Below are 19264 nucleotides of genomic sequence, written 5' to 3' on the forward strand. Positions count from 1 at the left end.
TGAGATTAATTCTTTTAAATGAAGGATTGTAACATAAGTTGCTTTTAATTGTACATCCAATAGTTATTAGTATTCGTAAACTGTAAGGAACCAAAATTTGGATTGTATAAGATTATAGTGTAAGCATTAGCATTGGTAAACAAAAACATCGGGTCTACGATGTCGAGTCGTCTTTAAAATTTTCACGATTTGTTAATCGAAAAGTTTACTAGCGTAATAAATTGGGTAGACTTGTTCTATTCCGTTATTGGACGTTTCTAAAGGAAGTAGAGAAGCACTAGTTATTGAACAGGTACCAGATATTGAACACCAGTAAAAAACTAACCAATTAAAACAAAAATACACAGTAGAAAAATGAATTAAAAATCGTTGTGCCGTTGTACCTCTGTCCAAATTTTTAATCAAGAAATGCGGACTTTTAAAGTCACAATCCCCGATACTAGAATATGTGTTCAAATTTTGGCTTAAATTTTCAACTGGATGAAGAAAACGTGCTTTTTTTTAATGGGATAAAAATTGGATTAAAGACAAATCAACGTCTAAGGTAACAATATCATTGTTTTTAACTAAGTTTTTTAAATGATTTTTGGAAGACTGGCAGCCTTTATTAGCCCTATTTTCTTAAAATTTAACAGAATCAAATGTTCAATAATTGGATCACAGAAAATGTCGATGTTTCAATTATTGAATGCATGTACCTACCAGTTATTGAACAAACATCGGTTGGTGTTTGGAAATATAAACAAACTGTTTCTAGGTTGCTAGCAAGGGTGTTAGATCACAAGGTTCTCTGACTCTGTTAGTAAGTAGGCGGTGAGGTTCAGTGAGTTTGTTTGTAAACATCGGTAAATTTGTTCGATCTGAGGGCTTTGTTGGTAAACAAACTCCACGAACTCCGCAGTAGCCAAATCAAAATGGCTGAATCGGGAGTTTAACATATCGTTACACCTCCTATATATACACACCTTGGTTGCTAGCTCAACCATCTCCCCCGGCGTTCACTGACGTGAATTTTCCTGCTCTGCCAACGCGTTTTTCGGTCCCCAAGCCATCTGCCCAACCTCCCGTTGATCCATCATCATCCCCCCTGGATTCCAATGACAAGCAGCTCCATCCAACAATCAATCCTATCTGTTCTCTGCGGACGAACTGATGGAAATCTTCGTCAACATGACGATGTGGGCCTTTTGACAGAAACCCATCTGAAGTCAGGCGACAGCTTCTGGTTGCCAGAATACAACATCATCCGACTTGATCGCACCAGCTCCAGGGGGGTTGGTGTTGCGATCATCGTAAGAAAGGGTATCTGGTCCCTTATCCTGCCACACTTCCGCTCTACTGTGATAGAGTTCCTCGGAGTGGATTTTTCAAGTCATCGTTGTGTACTGCCCCCGTCAGTGTACAGCCAGCAACGACTTAGCAGCCCAATTCAAGCGAGACTTGACGGCCATCACTTGCAACAGCTCCCGTTTCGTCGTGGGTGGCGATCTGAACGCTCGTCACGAAGCATGGCGCAACTACCAGCAAAACCAAAACGGGCGACTGCTCTTCGACCACTCCCAGCACGGACTGTACACGGTACAGTTCCCAGACGAGCCCACTTTCATCTCTCCGGCGGGAAATCCTTCCACGCTGGACTTCTTCCTAACGAACATCGGCCTATCTAAGCCGGTGACCTACAACGACCTCAGCTCCGATTACCAACCAGTGGTGGCAGAAGTCGATTCCAACGTAACACCGGGCCCCGAGATCTCAGCGCAAGGACTACCATCATGTGAACTGGGTTCACTTCAGCCGCATGGTGGACCGAAACATCGACGAGAACCCACGGTTGAACTTCGAAGAGGACATCAACCTGGCAATCGCGGGACTACAACGAGCCATATCCGTGGCTGACGAGGCTCTAGTACGGCGTGTTCCTCTGAGGGGTAAGTTTGTAGCCATTGATTCCCATACCCAGTTGCTTATTAGATTGCGGAATTTGCGTAGACGCCAATTTCAGAGGTCCGGTGATCTTAATCTTAAACAACATATGACCGATCTGAATAGGCAGATTGCCTCCATGATTACTGCACTCCGAAACGAGAGTTTTGAGCGTATCGTGAAAAATCTGGATGATTGCTACACGCCTTTTTGGAAAATAGCCAAAGTTCTTAGGTCCCACCCCAAACCTGTTCCTCCTTTTAAAATTGCTGATTCAATTCTTATCACCCCTTAAGAAAAGGCAAATGCCATAGGCGACCATATTCTTACATCGCATTTGCTTTCCTCTAACGTTCAAAGCCCGCTAGAATCTCAGGTTGCCCAATGCGTCCACAATTTAGATTCTTCCCCTTGTGTCGTCCCTCTATCAGACAAAATCTCTGCAGACCAGAATTGCCTTAGCGCTGAAGTTTTCCAAAAATATGAAGGCCCCTAGGTTTGATGGTATCTTTAACCTAATTCTTAAAAAGCTCAGTAACGAAGTACACCAACTACTTAGTACTATCCTTAATAAATGCCTGGAGCTTCACTACTTCCCGATTAGCTGGAAAATAGCCAAAATCATCCCCATCCGTAAACCTGGAAAAGATCCAACATTGCCTTCACGCTACAGACCAATAAGTCTCCTTTCAGCGCTGAGCAAACTTTTTGAGAAGCTTATACTAAAACGGTTGCTTAAGTTTGTGGAGGAACACTACATTATACTTCCTGAGCAATTTGGTTTTAGGAAAGGGCATTCAATCTCACACCAACTAGTTCGGGTGATAAACAACATCAGTAGGAACAAAAGTTTATCTAAATCTAGAGCCATGGCCCTACTAGACGTCGAGAAAGCGTTTGACAATGTTTGGCATGATGGACTAGTTTACAAGCTATGCTCACTCAATTACCCTGTATATCTCATCAAAATCACCCGAAACTATCTTCAGCATAGGTCGTTTAGGGTGTCGTTGAATAGTTGCTCATAAGACATCATCTCCATCCCGGCAGGTGTTCCGCAAAGTAGCTTGTTGGGCCCACTACTCTACATCATCTACACCTCTGACATTCCTCCCCTCGAGGACGGCTGCACGTTTTACCTTTATGCGGACGACACCGCGATTACCGTTAAGGGAAGAAAGCCCCGTGAAATCACAAACAAACTACAACAACACTTTTGCAAACTATGCCAAAACATGGAAAATCAAAATCAATGCCTCCAAGACTCAAGCAATTATGTTTCTCCACAAACAATCCCCAAAACTTAAACCTCCATCCAACTGTACGGTAACCATGGACGGCACAAGGGTCCAATGGTCCACTGAGGTCGTTTACTTAGGACTAATGTTTGACAAAAACTGCTCTTTAGATCACATATCGAAAGATCGTTGACGCTTCTGTGGTGTGGGGATCTTGCGCTCAAACTCATAGGAACAAACTGCAAGTGGTCCAAAACCGAATCTTGAGGATGATATTGGATCGCCCTTTCCACACCAGAGTTTCCGAACTCCACAACGATGCAGGAGTGCAAAAATTGGATTCTAACATTAGTGAAACAAAAAAAAACAAATTTATAGAAAAATGCAACCAATCAGAATACGCTTTGATAAATACTTTGTACATGGAAAATTAAAATCCAAACTTTTAGTTTTTAGTCTTAGTTAGTAGCTGTTAACGTTTCTGGCAACCACGATAAACGACTGTGTGAGGCGTCGCATCAATATCCACCTGACGGAAGACAGTTTCCGAGTTGTGGCATGTGTATTGATTCAAGTGAGGACCGTAGAGCACACGATGCAATAGTTGGAACCCTATATTTCCGATATCTTTATATTCAATTCCCGTAACAGTTTTTTCCTTATTACAATCGGTGGAACGTTTGCACAACGATTCATATACAATCACGAAGTTCTCTAAATTGCGGGTGCATAGACAGAAAAGAGAACACCCAAGAATGTATACGGTGTCGGATGATTCAGGATTGCTCATCAAGAGAATCGAGTAAAGAAACTAATTTTCGAGCTTGTAAAAAACAGCGAAACTTCTCGTGCTAAACGAACTACGAGAAGTTTCGCTGTTTTTTACAGTAGCTTTAGGTTGTATATAGTAGCTTTAGGTTGTACATAGTAGTTGTAACAATTCGTTTTTGAAATTCCTCAAGTTTTTCACTTCACGGATGTGATAAATTCTTGCTAAATCTAATTGGATCAGGAAAAGACAAACAGCGTAACAAATTTCAATCATCAAAGTTGAAAAGGGTATCTTGTGTCTCTTAAAGTATAAATATGTAAAATTGTAACAAAAATTGAAATAAAAGAACATTTTCAAGTCAAGTGAAGTCTAGTTCAACCAAAATCGCCCCTGCAAAGCAAACTATCAAGCGAAATACCCCTAAATATATACAATAATATTCAATGCTTAAGTGTTCAATAATTAGAACATTACCTGTTCAATACTTGAATCATTGTGTTCAATCATTGGAAAAAGCGCAATTTTGAATAAAAGACTTAAATGATAATTCATCCGAAAATCCTTTCGTTATTATTTATTGGTCACAAATGCGTTGAATCCCAAAGATGGTGTTCAATGTATAGTGTTCTTGCCCTAGTTATTACTGGTCTGATTACCTATTATCCGAAACCTTACAACATTTGGAATAACATCGCGGGGTAATTACTACAATAGATCAACAACTGGTCACAGTGGGCTCCCCCTCCAAGGAAAAAAAATGATTCATCGAAAACTTGCAAACCCCTTCCAACGGCGTAAGAGGGGCTATACAAAATTGACGGTGAACGTGTGAAACGAACAATTTTTGAGAAATTAATATTAAAGCAAGTTTTGATATATGTATGTACCAAGATAAAATGATAAAGACCAAAACAAAAGCAAGTTTTGAAAATTAATGTTTTGAACCTTCCCACGTTGTAACGGACCATTATTTACTAGGATACCAACAAAAGAAAATCATTGAAATCAAGTTAGAGTAATGGGCGGAATTAAATAAAATGAAACGTTAATAATAAAATTAATTAATAATAAACCAACACAAATCAAAACATTTAATTAAAACGAAAATGAGAAGATTCAATTCAACTCAACGAGAGGATAAATCATCCTGCAAGGTACCACCCTGAAATAATCATTAACTCGATCATCATTAATATCAGAAGCGCGCCTGTAGATGTATTCGATCACCCGACACATTTTTGGAGTAGAAAGTATGGTTTAGAGAGTCATCTTCCAGATGATCACCGACTGCAAGCTTGTTGTGCACCAGGTGAATGACCTCTTTCGGGATGCCTTTGTGCACCTAGGTTTGGAAGAGAAAAGGTTTGGTCTTTGGACTCGGGTTTGGAAGGGGAAGACAAGGCTGCATTGTAAAATCGCGGAAAAGAGAGTTGTTGGTTTAACTTCTCGATTAGGTCTTCGTATCGGGTAGCTCCGGTACGAAGTTGAACTAGATCAAGAAGGCTGATTTCAAATGCGACTTCCTGAACCACTTAATCTTGAAGTTCAGTTGGGTGAAGATCGTTAAATTCGCGTGGTAATTGTTTCCACCTGTGATCCGTGAACCAGTGTTCTGGTTATTAATTAGCCCTTTTTGTGTTTTCCGCTTAGCTCGCAGTTGAAGTTAAAATAGCGCATGGAAGTGTAGTGCTAAAAAGCGTATGAAAAGTGCTGACTCAGTCAGGTAAGGTGTGAAACGCTAGCTCGCCGAACGAGTCGTGAAACCCCGTTTGTTTCTTGCGACAGGTTCGAGAAACCCACTACAGCTTCCTCCAGCAGCCGTTACATCGACCGTTGATCCCACCGTGACGATTTGGAAATCCGCCAAGGCGGCCCGAAGGCCATCAGGAAACCGCCGGGGCGAAAAGACGTTTTTGGAGCACGTACGCAGAAGCGCTAAAGGTATCAAGTCAGCGGGATTTCCTTAATTTTTGAAAACAACGAACATTCCTGACAGAATTTCGTTCGACTGCATTCCAGCCGCCCCCGCGGGTAACTTCGCATCGACGAAATCTTCGACCAGCTGTGGTAGCCGGGAGATCTCGGCAAAAAGTTTGCTGAACGCATGGGATCAGATGATCCAATCACGCGTTCAGCCATAATCACCTGCATGATTCATCATTTTCACCGATAGCCCGTCACCAGCACATCTGCCGGGAGAGCACATCAGCGGTTCACCACACTTGGCAGCAGAACCGGGGAGACATCAAAAACCCCCGTTAGTATAAGGAAATAACGTGAGTACTCACCTATGGCCAACATTATTTATTAGCGATGGTTCGCTCATGTACATGTACATTTTTTATGAACGGCATGCAACTATAGCCGCTTAAGTTGCAATTTGCAAACTTCGTCCTATGACGATAATTTTACGTGCAATCGATGCAATTTGGACTGGCGAGCCGGAAAAGTAGCCCATTTCCACCCCCGCAAAGAAAATTCAAATCGTTTGTATGGGGAAAATTTCGATGATCGAGCGCACCGTAAAGGAACGAAAAACCAAGCGTCTCCACCAGCACTAACAGCAGAAATTCGAAACAGACACACAACATTGTAAAACGAACACACGACAGTAGAGCCCGAAATAAAAAGGATCCAATGATTGTACCTAACTAAATCGTCTCAGGTATTTTGGACCGGAAACACTAGAGGGATGATGACATAATTGGGGCATTGGGAAGGGGGTCACAGGTTATTCGTTGTTGCGTTTGCTTTTTTTACAGCGGTGATTGGCTGCGAATCCAATCACGGTCTTTTCTCATTCCTGATCAAGTTAAGAGGATGGGAATTCGTCCGTTAGTTTTCAGACTTCTCTAGTTCAACTTTTTAGCGAACAACGAATAATCCCCCTTTCCGTGATTTTGCGGGCTGTTCTCGTTTTCGGGGCGGATTCGAATTCGAAGCCGAAGTACGGATCCCTTTTCAGAGACCCTTCTGCTTCTTTCCCAAAATAGGGAACCAAAAAGGAACTCACGTCCGAGTCTCATTCAGCTGGGCAAACCAAGACTAGGTGGGTGGTCTTCCGTAAGGAAGTGGCGCTTAAGCCACCCGCTAACGAAACGGAAGTGTGTCGGGGCTCTCGTTATAAGGTGCACAAAGGCATCCCGAAAGAGGTCATTCACCTGGTGCACAACAAGCTTGCAGTCGGTGATCATCTGGAAGATGACTCTCTAAACCATACTTTCTACTCCAAAAATGTGTCGGGTGATCGAATACATCTACAGGCGCGTTTTTGATGTTAATGATGATTCAGTTAATGATTAATTAGGGTGGTACCTGGCAGGAGGATTCATTCGCTCAACTTTCTTCGTTGATTTTATTTTTCGAAATCTTTATATTAATTTTAAGTTCTAAGTGGAGGTACTTTATGAATAATTAATTTGATTGTTATTGTTTCATTTTATTTAGTTTCTAAATGGCTCTTAATTAATTTATTTAAAGGTTATAAGGGAATTTCGGTTGTTGGTTTTACTAGTGGCTGGTGTACCCGTTACAACCTAGGTTTGGAAGAGAAAAGGTTTGGTCTTTGGTCTCGGGTTTGGAAGGGGAAGACAAGGCTGCATTGTAAAATCGCGGAAAAGAGAGTTGTTTGTTTAATTTCTCGATTAGGTCTTCGTATCGGGTAGTTCCGGTACGAAGTTGAACTAGATTCAAGAAGGCTGATTGCAAATGCGACTTCCTGAATCACTTAAGATTGAAATTCAGTTGGGTGAAGACCGTTTAATTCGCGTGGTAATTTTTAATAGTCAAACCTGTGATTCGTGAACCAGTGTTCCGGTTACTAATTAGACCCTTTTTGTGTTTTCCGCGTAGCTTACACTCAGGTCAAATAGCAGGAAAGTGTAGTGCCAAAAAAGCGAATAAAAAGTGCTTACTCAGCCAGGTAAGGTGCGAGAACGCTGGTACAACGCCGGACGATAAATAAAACGCCGCTTGTTTTTGCGACAGGTTTGAGAAGCCCACTACAGCTTTCTCAAGCAGCCGTTCCTCGACCGTTGAACCCGCCGTGACGATCCGGAAACCTCCTGAGACGACCCAGAACCCACCAAGGCAACCAGGAAACCGTCTGTCGAAACAACACCCCGGAACGAGCACGCAGCAGTGCCAAGGGTTTAGCATTTGCAAACACCCTCGCAAAAGACTTCGATTCGACGAAATCTTCGACCAGCTGTGGCAGCCGGGAGATCTCGGCCAAAAAGTTTCGCTGAACGCATGGGATCACATTAGATCCAACCACGCGTTCAGCCATTATCACCTGCATAGCTGTTCATCATCTTTGCCGATAGCCCGTCACCAGCGCATCTGCCGGGAGAGCACATCGGCGGTTCACCGCGAGGAGCAGCAGAACCGGGGAAACATCAAAAACCCCCGTTAGTATAAGGAAATAACGTGAGTACTCACCTATGGCCAACTTTGTTTATTAGCGATGTACATGTACAATTTTTATGAACGGCATGCAACTATAGCCGCTTAAGTTGCAATTTGCAAACTTCGTCCTATGACGATAATTTTACGCGCAATCGATGCAATTTGGACTGGCGAGCCGGAAAAGTAGCCCATTTCCACCCCCGCAAAGAAAATTCAAATCGTTTGTATGGGGAAAATTTCGATGATCGAGCGCACCGTAAAGGAACGAAAAACCAAGCGTCTCCACCAGCACTAACAGCAGAAATTCGAAACAGACACACAACATTGTAAAACGAACACACGACAGTAGAGCCCGAAATAAAAAGGATCCAATGATTGTACCTAACTAAATCGTCTCAGGTATTTTGGACCGGAAACACTAGAGGGATGATGACATAATTGGGGCATTGGGAAGGGGGTCACAGGTTATTCGTTGTTGCGTTTGCTTTCTTTACAGCGGTGATTGGCTGCGAATCCAATCACGGTCTTTTCTCATTCCTGATCAAGTTAAGAGGATGGGAATTCGTCCGTTAGTTTTCAGACTTCTCTAGTTCAACTTTTTAGCGAACAACGAATATACCCCCTTTCCGTGATTTTGCGGGCTGTTCTCGTTTTCGGGGCGGATTCGAATTCGAAGCCGAAGTACGGATCCCTTTTCAGAGACCCTTCTGCTTCTTTCCCAAAATAGGGAACCAAAAAGGAACTCACGTCCGAGTCTCATTCAGCTGGGCAAACCAAGACTAGGTGGGTGGTCTTCCGTAAGGAAGTGGCGCTTAAGCCACCCGCTAACGAAACGGAAGTGTGTCGGGGCTCTCGTTATATTTGGCGCCCAACGTGGGGCCCGAACCCACGACCCTGAGATTAAGAGTCTCATGCTCTACCGACTGAGCTAGCCGGGCATAGGTTTTCCAAGCTATGCCACTTCTCAAGAAGAAACCAAAATACAACGAAACACCCAAAGGGAAAATAAAAAAAAAACTTTCGACGGACTCGCGAGAAACGACCTAGTTTATTTCTACGCTGAGGGAACCGAAAAACTAAGTTTAGACAGTAGACATAGATTAAGATTTAACAGCTATGCAACGTAAAAAGGACTAATCATCGAAACAAAATACCATCTGGGAACATCTTCTTACTTCGACGGACTCGCGAGGAAGGGCCCTATGCTCTCCGAGCTGAGGGTACCGAAACCAATCGACACCGTCCTAACAGAGACCACTCCAAGCGCAGAGTGAGTCTAAGCCGATCCAATTTTACGAAAAAACCGAACGGAATCGATACGCGCAATTGTATATAGTTTAGTTGTTAGTATCCTAGATCCCTAAGACTTAGATAAGGTAGTACTTAAGCTAGATTAGTAAGAAAACATGAAAAACGAACTCACGGTTAACTTTGTAGGACGATTTTAGCTTCCGGTAAACGGGCAAGAGGGAGCGCTCTTTTGTCGGAATCCTTTTGCGGCGATGTCAGGGAACCACAATCCTCTGGCAGAGCAATCTGACCGTCCCGGATCGATAGCAGCTCCACTTTCGAAGGCCTCTATATTTAACCCGGATTGGAACACTCCCGGCGAAGACCGACACACACTCCTTAAAAAAAAAAACAAACAAATTGTTTTATTGATTTCCCAGAGGATTAGCTTACCTGTTTCGATACAATCAACGCGAGATACGTCGAAATTCGCCGGAATTAGCCAAACCGTTGGACTCCACCGAAGACAAAGCCAGGAAGTGCCAGAGACCTACTTCTATCCGCCACCAGCTCCGAACGGAAAAGGAACAGTCCCACCTAGAGAAAAACAAAGGGAGGAAAACAAACATTTACATCGGATAATGGAACGACAATCTGTATGTTCACAGTCCTTGATCCGATACCGCAGAAACCGTTTATCACTCGGAACGTCATAGAGAGCGAAGCCACTTAGCCAAAACTTCCCGGCACCGGATAATCTGGATCAAATCGGCAAGATCCACCACGCACGGTTCACTGTCGAGGATTTGCTCGAGTTTGTTTTGATTCTCGTTTGACGTTATGTACGTTGTTGGCATGTATGGGTGATAGTATGAGTGAGAGAAATGGTTGAAACTGTATAAATGTTTTGATGAACGATTTAGACGTAGATTTAGGGCAACTGCACAGTCGAAATTCGAACTGGTTTTAAAATTTTGACTTCTTGTAAGCGTTTGAAACAGTGGAAATTGTTGAAGCGAACTAGAAGCAAAATTAGTTATTTTAAGTAAGAATGTCGGACTAGCCGCAATCTCACCAAGTGTAGGGGAAGGTTAGGTCGAACAAACTCACAGATAATTCAGGTTTTTTTTTGGGATCGGTAGAGGATTTGGTATTCGTAATCGGTAATTCCAGGTGTAGAATCCAAATCGCTCTAGGCGATTCGGAGCCCATTTGTGATAACACAGTGGGTGATTTTTTTTAAGCTTTAGATAGTAGGTTTTCTTTGAATGAATGGGGCCTTCAACAGTTATTTAACGTCAAACAGGGTCAAAACAATCTCCCGAAAAACTTCTTTGGTTTACCAACATGTTTTTTTGTTTTTGTTTTTTTTCTGATCGCTGAATTCAATTATTATATTTCTTTCTCCTTATATTTTTTTCTCCGTATTATTTTTTTTTCTCTCATTATTCTTATAGCATAGTTTAGATAGGGTCTAAGGAATATCAATTTTAGAGTTTTAATTTTGTCCTTTTGAAGTATTTTTTTTGCATTTTCGCTGGAGACCGGAGACTAACGTCATTGATGGTCAGTGGCAGGCCCGTAAGGAGCTCCTGTAAACAGCGATGAGTTATTTAGTTAACGTTGATTCCCTATGACCCCGAAAATCAGCAAAATAGTTTGAATGGACGAAATATGAACCTACGAAAAATTTGATTGACTTTGAACTTCAAGTACAAGCCAATCAAATTTTTCGTAAATTTAGTACGGGATGATGTAACGGGTACACCAGCCACTAGTAAAACCAACAACAGAAATTCCTTTATAACCTTTAAATAAATTAATTAAGAGCCATTTAGAAACTAAATAAAATGAAACAATAACAATCAAATTAATTATTCATAAAGTACCTCCACTTAGAACTTAAAATTAATATAAAGATTTCGAAAAATAAAATCAACGAAGAAAGTTGAGCGAATGAATCCTCCTGCCAGGTACCACCCTAATTAATCATTAACTGAATCATCATTAACATCAAAAACGCGCCTGTAGATGTATTCGATCACCCGACACATTTTTGGAGTAGAAAGTATGGTTTAGAGAGTCATCTTCCAGATGATCACCGACTGCAAGCTTGTTGTGCACCAGGTGAATGACCTCTTTCGGGATGCCTTTGTGCACCTAGGTTTGGAAGAGAAAAGGTTTGGTCTTTGGTCTCGGGTTTGGAAGGGGAAGACAAGGCTGCATTGTAAAATCGCGGAAAAGAGAGTTGTTTGTTTAACTTCTCGATTAGGTCTTCGTATCGGGTAGTTCCGGTACGAAGTTGAACTAGATTCAAGAAGGCTGATTGCAAATGCGACTTCCTGAATCACTTAAGATTGAAATTCAGTTGGGTGAAGACCGTTTAATTCGCGTGGTAATTTTTAATAGTCAAACCTGTGATTCGTGAACCAGTGTTCCGGTTACTAATTAGACCCTTTTTGTGTTTTCCGCGTAGCTTACACTCAGGTCAAATAGCAGGAAAGTGTAGTGCCAAAAAAGCGAATAAAAAGTGCTTACTCAGCCAGGTAAGGTGCGAGAACGCTGGTACAACGCCGGACGATAAATAAAACGCCGCTTGTTTTTGCGACAGGTTTGAGAAGCCCACTACAGCTTTCTCAAGCAGCCGTTCCTCGACCGTTGAACCCGCCGTGACGATCCGGAAACCTCCTGAGACGACCCAGAACCCACCAAGGCAACCAGGAAACCGTCTGTCGAAACAACACCCCGGAACGAGCACGCAGCAGTGCCAAGGGTTTAGCATTTGCAAACACCCTCGCAAAAGACTTCGATTCGACGAAATCTTCGACCAGCTGTGGCAGCCGGGAGATCTCGGCCAAAAAGTTTCGCTGAACGCATGGGATCACATTAGATCCAACCACGCGTTCAGCCATTATCACCTGCATAGCTGTTCATCATCTTTGCCGATAGCCCGTCACCAGCGCATCTGCCGGGAGAGCACATCGGCGGTTCACCGCGAGGAGCAGCAGAACCGGGGAAACATCAAAAACCCCCGTTAGTATAAGGAAATAACGTGAGTACTCACCTATGGCCAACTTTGTTTATTAGCGATGTACATGTACAATTTTTATGAACGGCATGCAACTATAGCCGCTTAAGTTGCAATTTGCAAACTTCGTCCTATGACGATAATTTTACGCGCAATCGATGCAATTTGGACTGGCGAGCCGGAAAAGTAGCCCATTTCCACCCCCGCAAAGAAAATTCAAATCGTTTGTATGGGGAAAATTTCGATGATCGAGCGCACCGTAAAGGAACGAAAAACCAAGCGTCTCCACCAGCACTAACAGCAGAAATTCGAAACAGACACACAACATTGTAAAACGAACACACGACAGTAGAGCCCGAAATAAAAAGGATCCAATGATTGTACCTAACTAAATCGTCTCAGGTATTTTGGACCGGAAACACTAGAGGGATGATGACATAATTGGGGCATTGGGAAGGGGGTCACAGGTTATTCGTTGTTGCGTTTGCTTTCTTTACAGCGGTGATTGGCTGCGAATCCAATCACGGTCTTTTCTCATTCCTGATCAAGTTAAGAGGATGGGAATTCGTCCGTTAGTTTTCAGACTTCTCTAGTTCAACTTTTTAGCGAACAACGAATATACCCCCTTTCCGTGATTTTGCGGGCTGTTCTCGTTTTCGGGGCGGATTCGAATTCGAAGCCGAAGTACGGATCCCTTTTCAGAGACCCTTCTGCTTCTTTCCCAAAATAGGGAACCAAAAAGGAACTCACGTCCGAGTCTCATTCAGCTGGGCAAACCAAGACTAGGTGGGTGGTCTTCCGTAAGGAAGTGGCGCTTAAGCCACCCGCTAACGAAACGGAAGTGTGTCGGGGCTCTCGTTATAACGTTGCTAACCACTACACCATGAATGTGAATTTGGTTTCTTTTAAATGCTCTTTTGCAACTCGTGTCTAAAGAACTTTTTTTTTCGTAGAAAAGCATCAAATATTTTCCAGAGATAACAGTCTTTGAGCAATTGCTTTACGCTTTAACGAAACCAAAACTCCTAGAACATAAACGGCGTTTAAACATCCTGGAATCTTGAGAAACATCTATACTAGATAGATTTCGCATGTATGCAGAGGTAAAACAAACGGGCGAAAACATGACTTTGAATATAAATCATCTCTCGGCACCATAAAATATCAGAACCATCGTCGTCGATATAAGAATACTTACCATTGGCATCGTCCGGATCGTTCCCATCCAAAATGGTCTTGATGCGCTTGAAGAACTTTCGGTACACGGATTTTCCTTCACCTTTGTCGTCCTTCCGGCTTCCCCCGGATCGGCCACTCCTCCGGCCTTCGGTTCCTCCACTTTCCGGTGGCCCGCATCCGCTGCTGCCACCGCCGGCCGATCCACCGACCTTCTTCCGGCTGATCAGATTGGACCGGGTCGATTCCCGCAGGACGATATCCACGTTGGGCTGGGACTGCTGGGTCGAATGTGTATGGGATGCGGCCGATGATGGCAACGGTTGGCCCACGGCCGAATGATGCTGCTGACACTGGGCCAACAGAGCGTGAGCTTGCAGCTCCTGATGATGGTGGTGAATCTGCTGAAGTTGGGGAGCCTGAGGCTGTGGCATCACCGGTGGATCCGCGGCTATTTCGATAGCAATCTGCTGCTGCTGGGTCTGTAACACCTGTTGCGATCTGGCCGACGAAGGTTGCACCAAACTGGCCATGGTTCAGTGAAGTTCCTTTTATTTTTTGCTCAAGTCGAAAATTTTTCCTTTCACTTTACCTTCCTGGTTTTCTCACAGGTGTGCTATCAGCACAAAACCGGCACAAGATTCGACCAACCGTAAACGAACAGTGATTGTGATTATTAAAAATTTATCCTTCAGCCGCCAACGATAACGAGTCGAGGAATCAGCAGCTGACTCGTCTTTATATTCTGCGCTGCCGGAGGAATGCAAACGGAATTCCTTGGCAGAACCAAAAATCCGGCGAAAAGTGAATCTTTAGAGAGTTTTCACCCGGCTTCCAACCAGAGCTTTGATGTAGCTTTCAATTTGTGTCCGAATGAATCCGGTTTAGAGCTGCAAGAAAGAAAACGGAGAGGGAAAGACACTTCATTAAAAATGAATTCAAATTTTCAGAAGCATTTGTAAACGTTTTAGATTCAGTTTATCGGTGTTAGGTTGGTTCTTAGGAGTCGTTTGGTTTTAGAGCTGTTGGAAGAAAATCTTTCTGAATCCGAGATGATGACCACCATAAATGGATTGTTATCATCGTTGATTGAGATAATTCGCGCTTTTCTAGAAATCAGCATCTTTCAAAAATCAGCTGCGAAGAAAGCTCATTCAATAATTAACATTTTCAGCCTTTTTTTGCAAACTACAATCGTTTCTAGAATCTCACGAATTAACATTACCCTCAAATAGGACAATAGCTACTCCAGCCACTAATCGTATTCTTCGAAGGAAGCAACGAATTCGGTGCTAAACCAATTGACGCCTAATGGGTTGCAAACAGACGCCCACGCCCTCGTAATAACTTTTCTGAAGGGTCATAAAAAGCAATCAACGTATTATTAGGACTGATTCTATTGGAGACAATGAAGATTTGATTATGATTTATATAGTATTTTGCTTGAAAAATCAGTTCTGAAGCTATTAAATTCTTAAGTCATAAAATTTGATTTCATTTGATTTGTGAATACGAGTTTTATTTTAATATGGGTTTAGTTAGAGTAAGTAGGGTAAAAGTACAAGTCGAGTAAAAGAACGTTTTGAGATTATCACAAACTGAGAACAGAAAAATTCTAAACTCTTACGTGGATCAATAATGATTTAAACTGCCAACATACAACTTGATTTTTTCTTCATGAAAGCTGAAAATATGTACTCCGAAACGTGAGGTTAAGTTGGTTTGTAAAGTACGAATGGCCCGCCTCTCAACCGGTAGTTTTTACTTTTATTTAAAATGCACTGCGCATATTTTCGTTCATACAAACACTTGCTCACGCGAAAAAATATTCAAACAAGATGAGAACTAGAATTCGTGAGCCCATTGAATATGGATAACAGTGAAAGCTTCGAATTCACGCAGCTCATTTGTCTTATACATAGGGTTTATATCGGACGCTGTTGCTGAAAGCAAAGATTGATAGAAAATATTATTTCAATGAATTCATATTGTTTCCCAGAAGAGCTCCGATGTGATCCATATAGCAGATATGCTGGCGCGAGTCTCGTTTTGTTATGCCAGGCGTACTGGGTTCGATTCCCGGTATCGGAAAGAAACTTTTACTTAGGCAGAAACTGCGGTGAATTCGTGCACCCATGGAGGATAACCAACATACATACATACATCATTCGAATTTTTGCCCCAAGGGCGGGGTAAAAGTACGTTTTCATAGCAGTTTGGCATTTTAATTACTTCTTGCTGTTTTTGCTGTTTAATGCTGCTTTGGTTTTTGAAAAACTTTGCAAAATTTTCTTAAAATAGGATAGCACTAAGGTCGTTTTACCGTACCCTACTCTAATCTTTCTTTTTTTTTAATTTCCAGATGTAATAATAAAATTATTCTTTTAAATAGTTTCAACACAATTACCTAATCACAAATAAATTGTTTAAACACAGAGAACAGATGTACAAGCTAGCCCACGAAACTTGTGTAAAATGTCCAGTTCTTATGGGTAAGACTGATCCTCGACATAGTTCAAGAAGTGCAACAATTTATTGTTAAACTGTTAGTTAAAGTTTAGTTCTTTTAGAAATGGAACACTTTCGTTTGCTGATAGCTCATTTATTTGTAATTGGACATAAAAACTTTGACAGCATTTTGCTGCCTGTGAAAATTACTAACTCACTTTTTTTTTTCAAAATTTCAAATTTACGTGTTTTTTAAATAGTTACCATGCAAGAGAAAAAGAAAAAAAAAATATTTTGCACAGTTTTCTTCAAAAACCATCCTTATCACATTGATAGCTGACAAAACCGTTGATAATTCAAAGAATTACCGTATGTGAGTTGTGGAAAAGTATGCAAACACTGTCAAAAATGTACACAATGCTCAAATCAAGCATTGTAGTGAAGCACATGATCGGAAACTACGGTTAAGGGTCATCAGGGATGTCAAGCTCATACCAGTATTTTTAATTTTTCATGAGCAAAAAACTGTAGTGTGTAGATCCCTGAAAATTCCAGCAAATTGTTTCTCCGATAAGCTGAAGGTGTTGCCTCGTTAAGAGGCTTGCAAACCTAACCTCAAACAACCAAATTTTGCCAGTTCCAGAGCTCGTAAGCTGTATAGCCGGTACCGAGGCTATGAGACAGATGATTTCTGATGGACGACAAAACTGATGAAAAACCCTAAATTAAACAAATTCTAGCATTTGAATCTCATAACATGTCTGCTCGTAGTAAGGTCCCTAGCATATAAAAGTATGTATATTTGCTGGTTGTTTTGTATAAAATATATCTAATGATTTGCCAAGATTCTGCTCCTGTGAAAAAAAAACAACAATTTTCAAAACAAAAACTTTGGTTTTTGCTGTTTTAAAGCCTAAAAAGAGTTATCTTGTATGTAACCTTCGCAACCTACGATCTATACTCACCGATTATATTTTAATATTAATCTCATGATGGTTTTATTCGTTATTGTCTGATTTTACCAGAGGAAATTCCATTAAAAACTCTTTTCAGTGGCTCTAAAATAATCAAGTTTTTAATTTCGAAACTGCTATATCCACAGAATTGCCCTTAGTTTCTTTCACAAGAGAAGTATTGGACCGTAAAGTATAAAAAATTGAAGGAAAAGGATGTAGCCACCTTGAATGCAGATTAGAAGAAGTAAAAATTGGAAAAACTGATCGATAACTTGACTGAAAAATGTGTGCGCCGGCATATGGGAGATATCTATACATATAAAAATGAATTTCTGTCTGTCTGTCTGTCTGTTCCCTATAGACTCGGAAACTACTGAACCGATTTGCGTGAAGCTTGGCAAGTGGGGGTATGGGAGGCAGGGGAAGGTCCCTTTATGGTTTGAGACCTCTCCCTCTCTCAATAAGAGAGGGAGGAGCCTCCCAAACAAAAGACAATTTTTTGCATAACTCGAGCACCCATCAAGCAAATGGTATCAAAAATGGCAATGGGTGGTATTTGGGTACGAGAAATATCCTATGAATATTGAGTACCCCTCCCTCCTCTCAGTGGGGTGATAGGAAGGGGGGAGGGGGGCTACCTTACAATTTTTCATGTAACTCGAAACTAATCAAGATATTGGAACCAAATTTGGCACGGGAAGGTAATTGGATACGAAAAATATTTCAATGGTTATTTGAGACCCCTCCCTCTTTCCAGTAGAAAAGGGGAGGGGGCCTCTTTCATATTTTTTTACATAACTCAAAAACTAATAAAGCAAATGGAACCATATTTGGCATGGGAGGGTATTTGGATACGAAAAATATTTCTATGATTATTTGAGACCCATCCCTCATTCCAGTAGGGAGCAATAAAGGGGGAGGGGCCTTATTTTTTACACAACTCAAAAACTTATTAAGTAAATGGAACCAAATTTGGCATGGGCGTTGAGACCCCTTCCTTCTTCCAGCGGGGCGAAAGGAAAGAGGGAGGGGAGTTTCATACAATTTTTACAGCATAACTAAAAAACCACAACAGTAAATGGAATTAAATTTGGATTGAACTATATTTGGGTACGAGAACGATATTTGGGTATTCTATGAATATTTGGTATCCCTCACTCCTTTAAAGAGGTTAATGAAAAGGGGGAGGAAAGGTCTCCCTCACAATTTTCAGTATAACTGGAGAGTTGATCGAGCAAATTGAACCATATTTGGCATATTTTGCATAACTCGAGAATTAATCGAGCAAATGAAACCAAATTAGGAAGGGGAGAGGAAAGCTTAGATTTAACTTTTTTTTTACAAAATCCGAGAAATGGACAAAACTTAACATGGAAAATCATTTTGGTATGATTCAATGATTATCTGACACTTCATCCTCCTTTCAGTGAGTAGGTGCATAGGAGGGGGGGGGGGGGGGGGGGGTGAGCCCAATACAATTTTGTTAGCATAAGTTCTCACTATGCTAACGAAGCCAATAAATGGAAAGAAGAAGAAAGTATTCCGATCCAACGAATGGTTTTTGAGATACACGCATTCGTAACTGTCCCATTTCTTAAAAATACTAAGCTTTTTATCGACAGGCCCAGTAGTGCAAAGAGAAAGCATTTAATAAAAGTTTATCACCGGTACTTTTTATACGGTATTTACTTATTTACATTTTTTTGGTGAGAGAACACCTTTTTTTTAAGTGAAAGTCTGTCTAGTCAAAAGTAACACTTATTGCTTTTATCTAGCAATAAATTAAACCCGGCTATTTAAGAGCGGCATTAGTTTAATTAATGATGAGTTCATAAACGATTACGTCTTTTCGAAAACTGGGCACTTGAAAATTTGACATGTAACTTTTTATCGGCGTTATTGATGGCACTGTTTCAAGTCAATTTTCAACAAATTTTTTGGATGTCAGCATTTGATTTTTTTTTTCACACTTTTGATTAATTGTTCGAGCTTGTACGACTGTTCTCTGTGGTTTTATTGCTGAGCTATAATATGCTTATCAGGTTATTTTCGTACCCTAGATTGCTATATTCCTGATTTACAGATA

The 19264-nt window shown here is 41.4% G+C and overlaps 1 protein-coding gene and 1 non-coding gene across 11 annotated transcripts in view; both read right to left on the reverse strand.

The window, feature by feature from the left end:
* The window catches only part of LOC129749152 (Kv channel-interacting protein 4-like), a 446730-nt gene that overhangs the window by 154668 nt on the left and 272798 nt on the right, over positions 1 to 19264 (reverse strand). For all 10 annotated transcript variants that reach the window (XM_055744047.1, XM_055744046.1, XM_055744045.1 and 7 more), the window contains one exon: positions 13797 to 14664. In XM_055744047.1, the coding sequence (XP_055600022.1) occupies positions 13797 to 14307 (511 nt within the window). In that variant the 5' untranslated portion in view covers positions 14308 to 14664. The remainder of the gene's footprint in view (positions 1 to 13796; positions 14665 to 19264) is intronic.
* On the reverse strand, positions 9206 to 9278 carry Trnak-cuu (transfer RNA lysine (anticodon CUU)). The gene has a single exon. It is a non-coding gene; the product is annotated as a tRNA-Lys (tRNA).

Source organism: Uranotaenia lowii, chromosome 2, assembly GCF_029784155.1.
Source record: "Uranotaenia lowii strain MFRU-FL chromosome 2, ASM2978415v1, whole genome shotgun sequence".
NCBI classification, from domain to species: Eukaryota; Metazoa; Arthropoda; class Insecta; order Diptera; family Culicidae; genus Uranotaenia; species Uranotaenia lowii.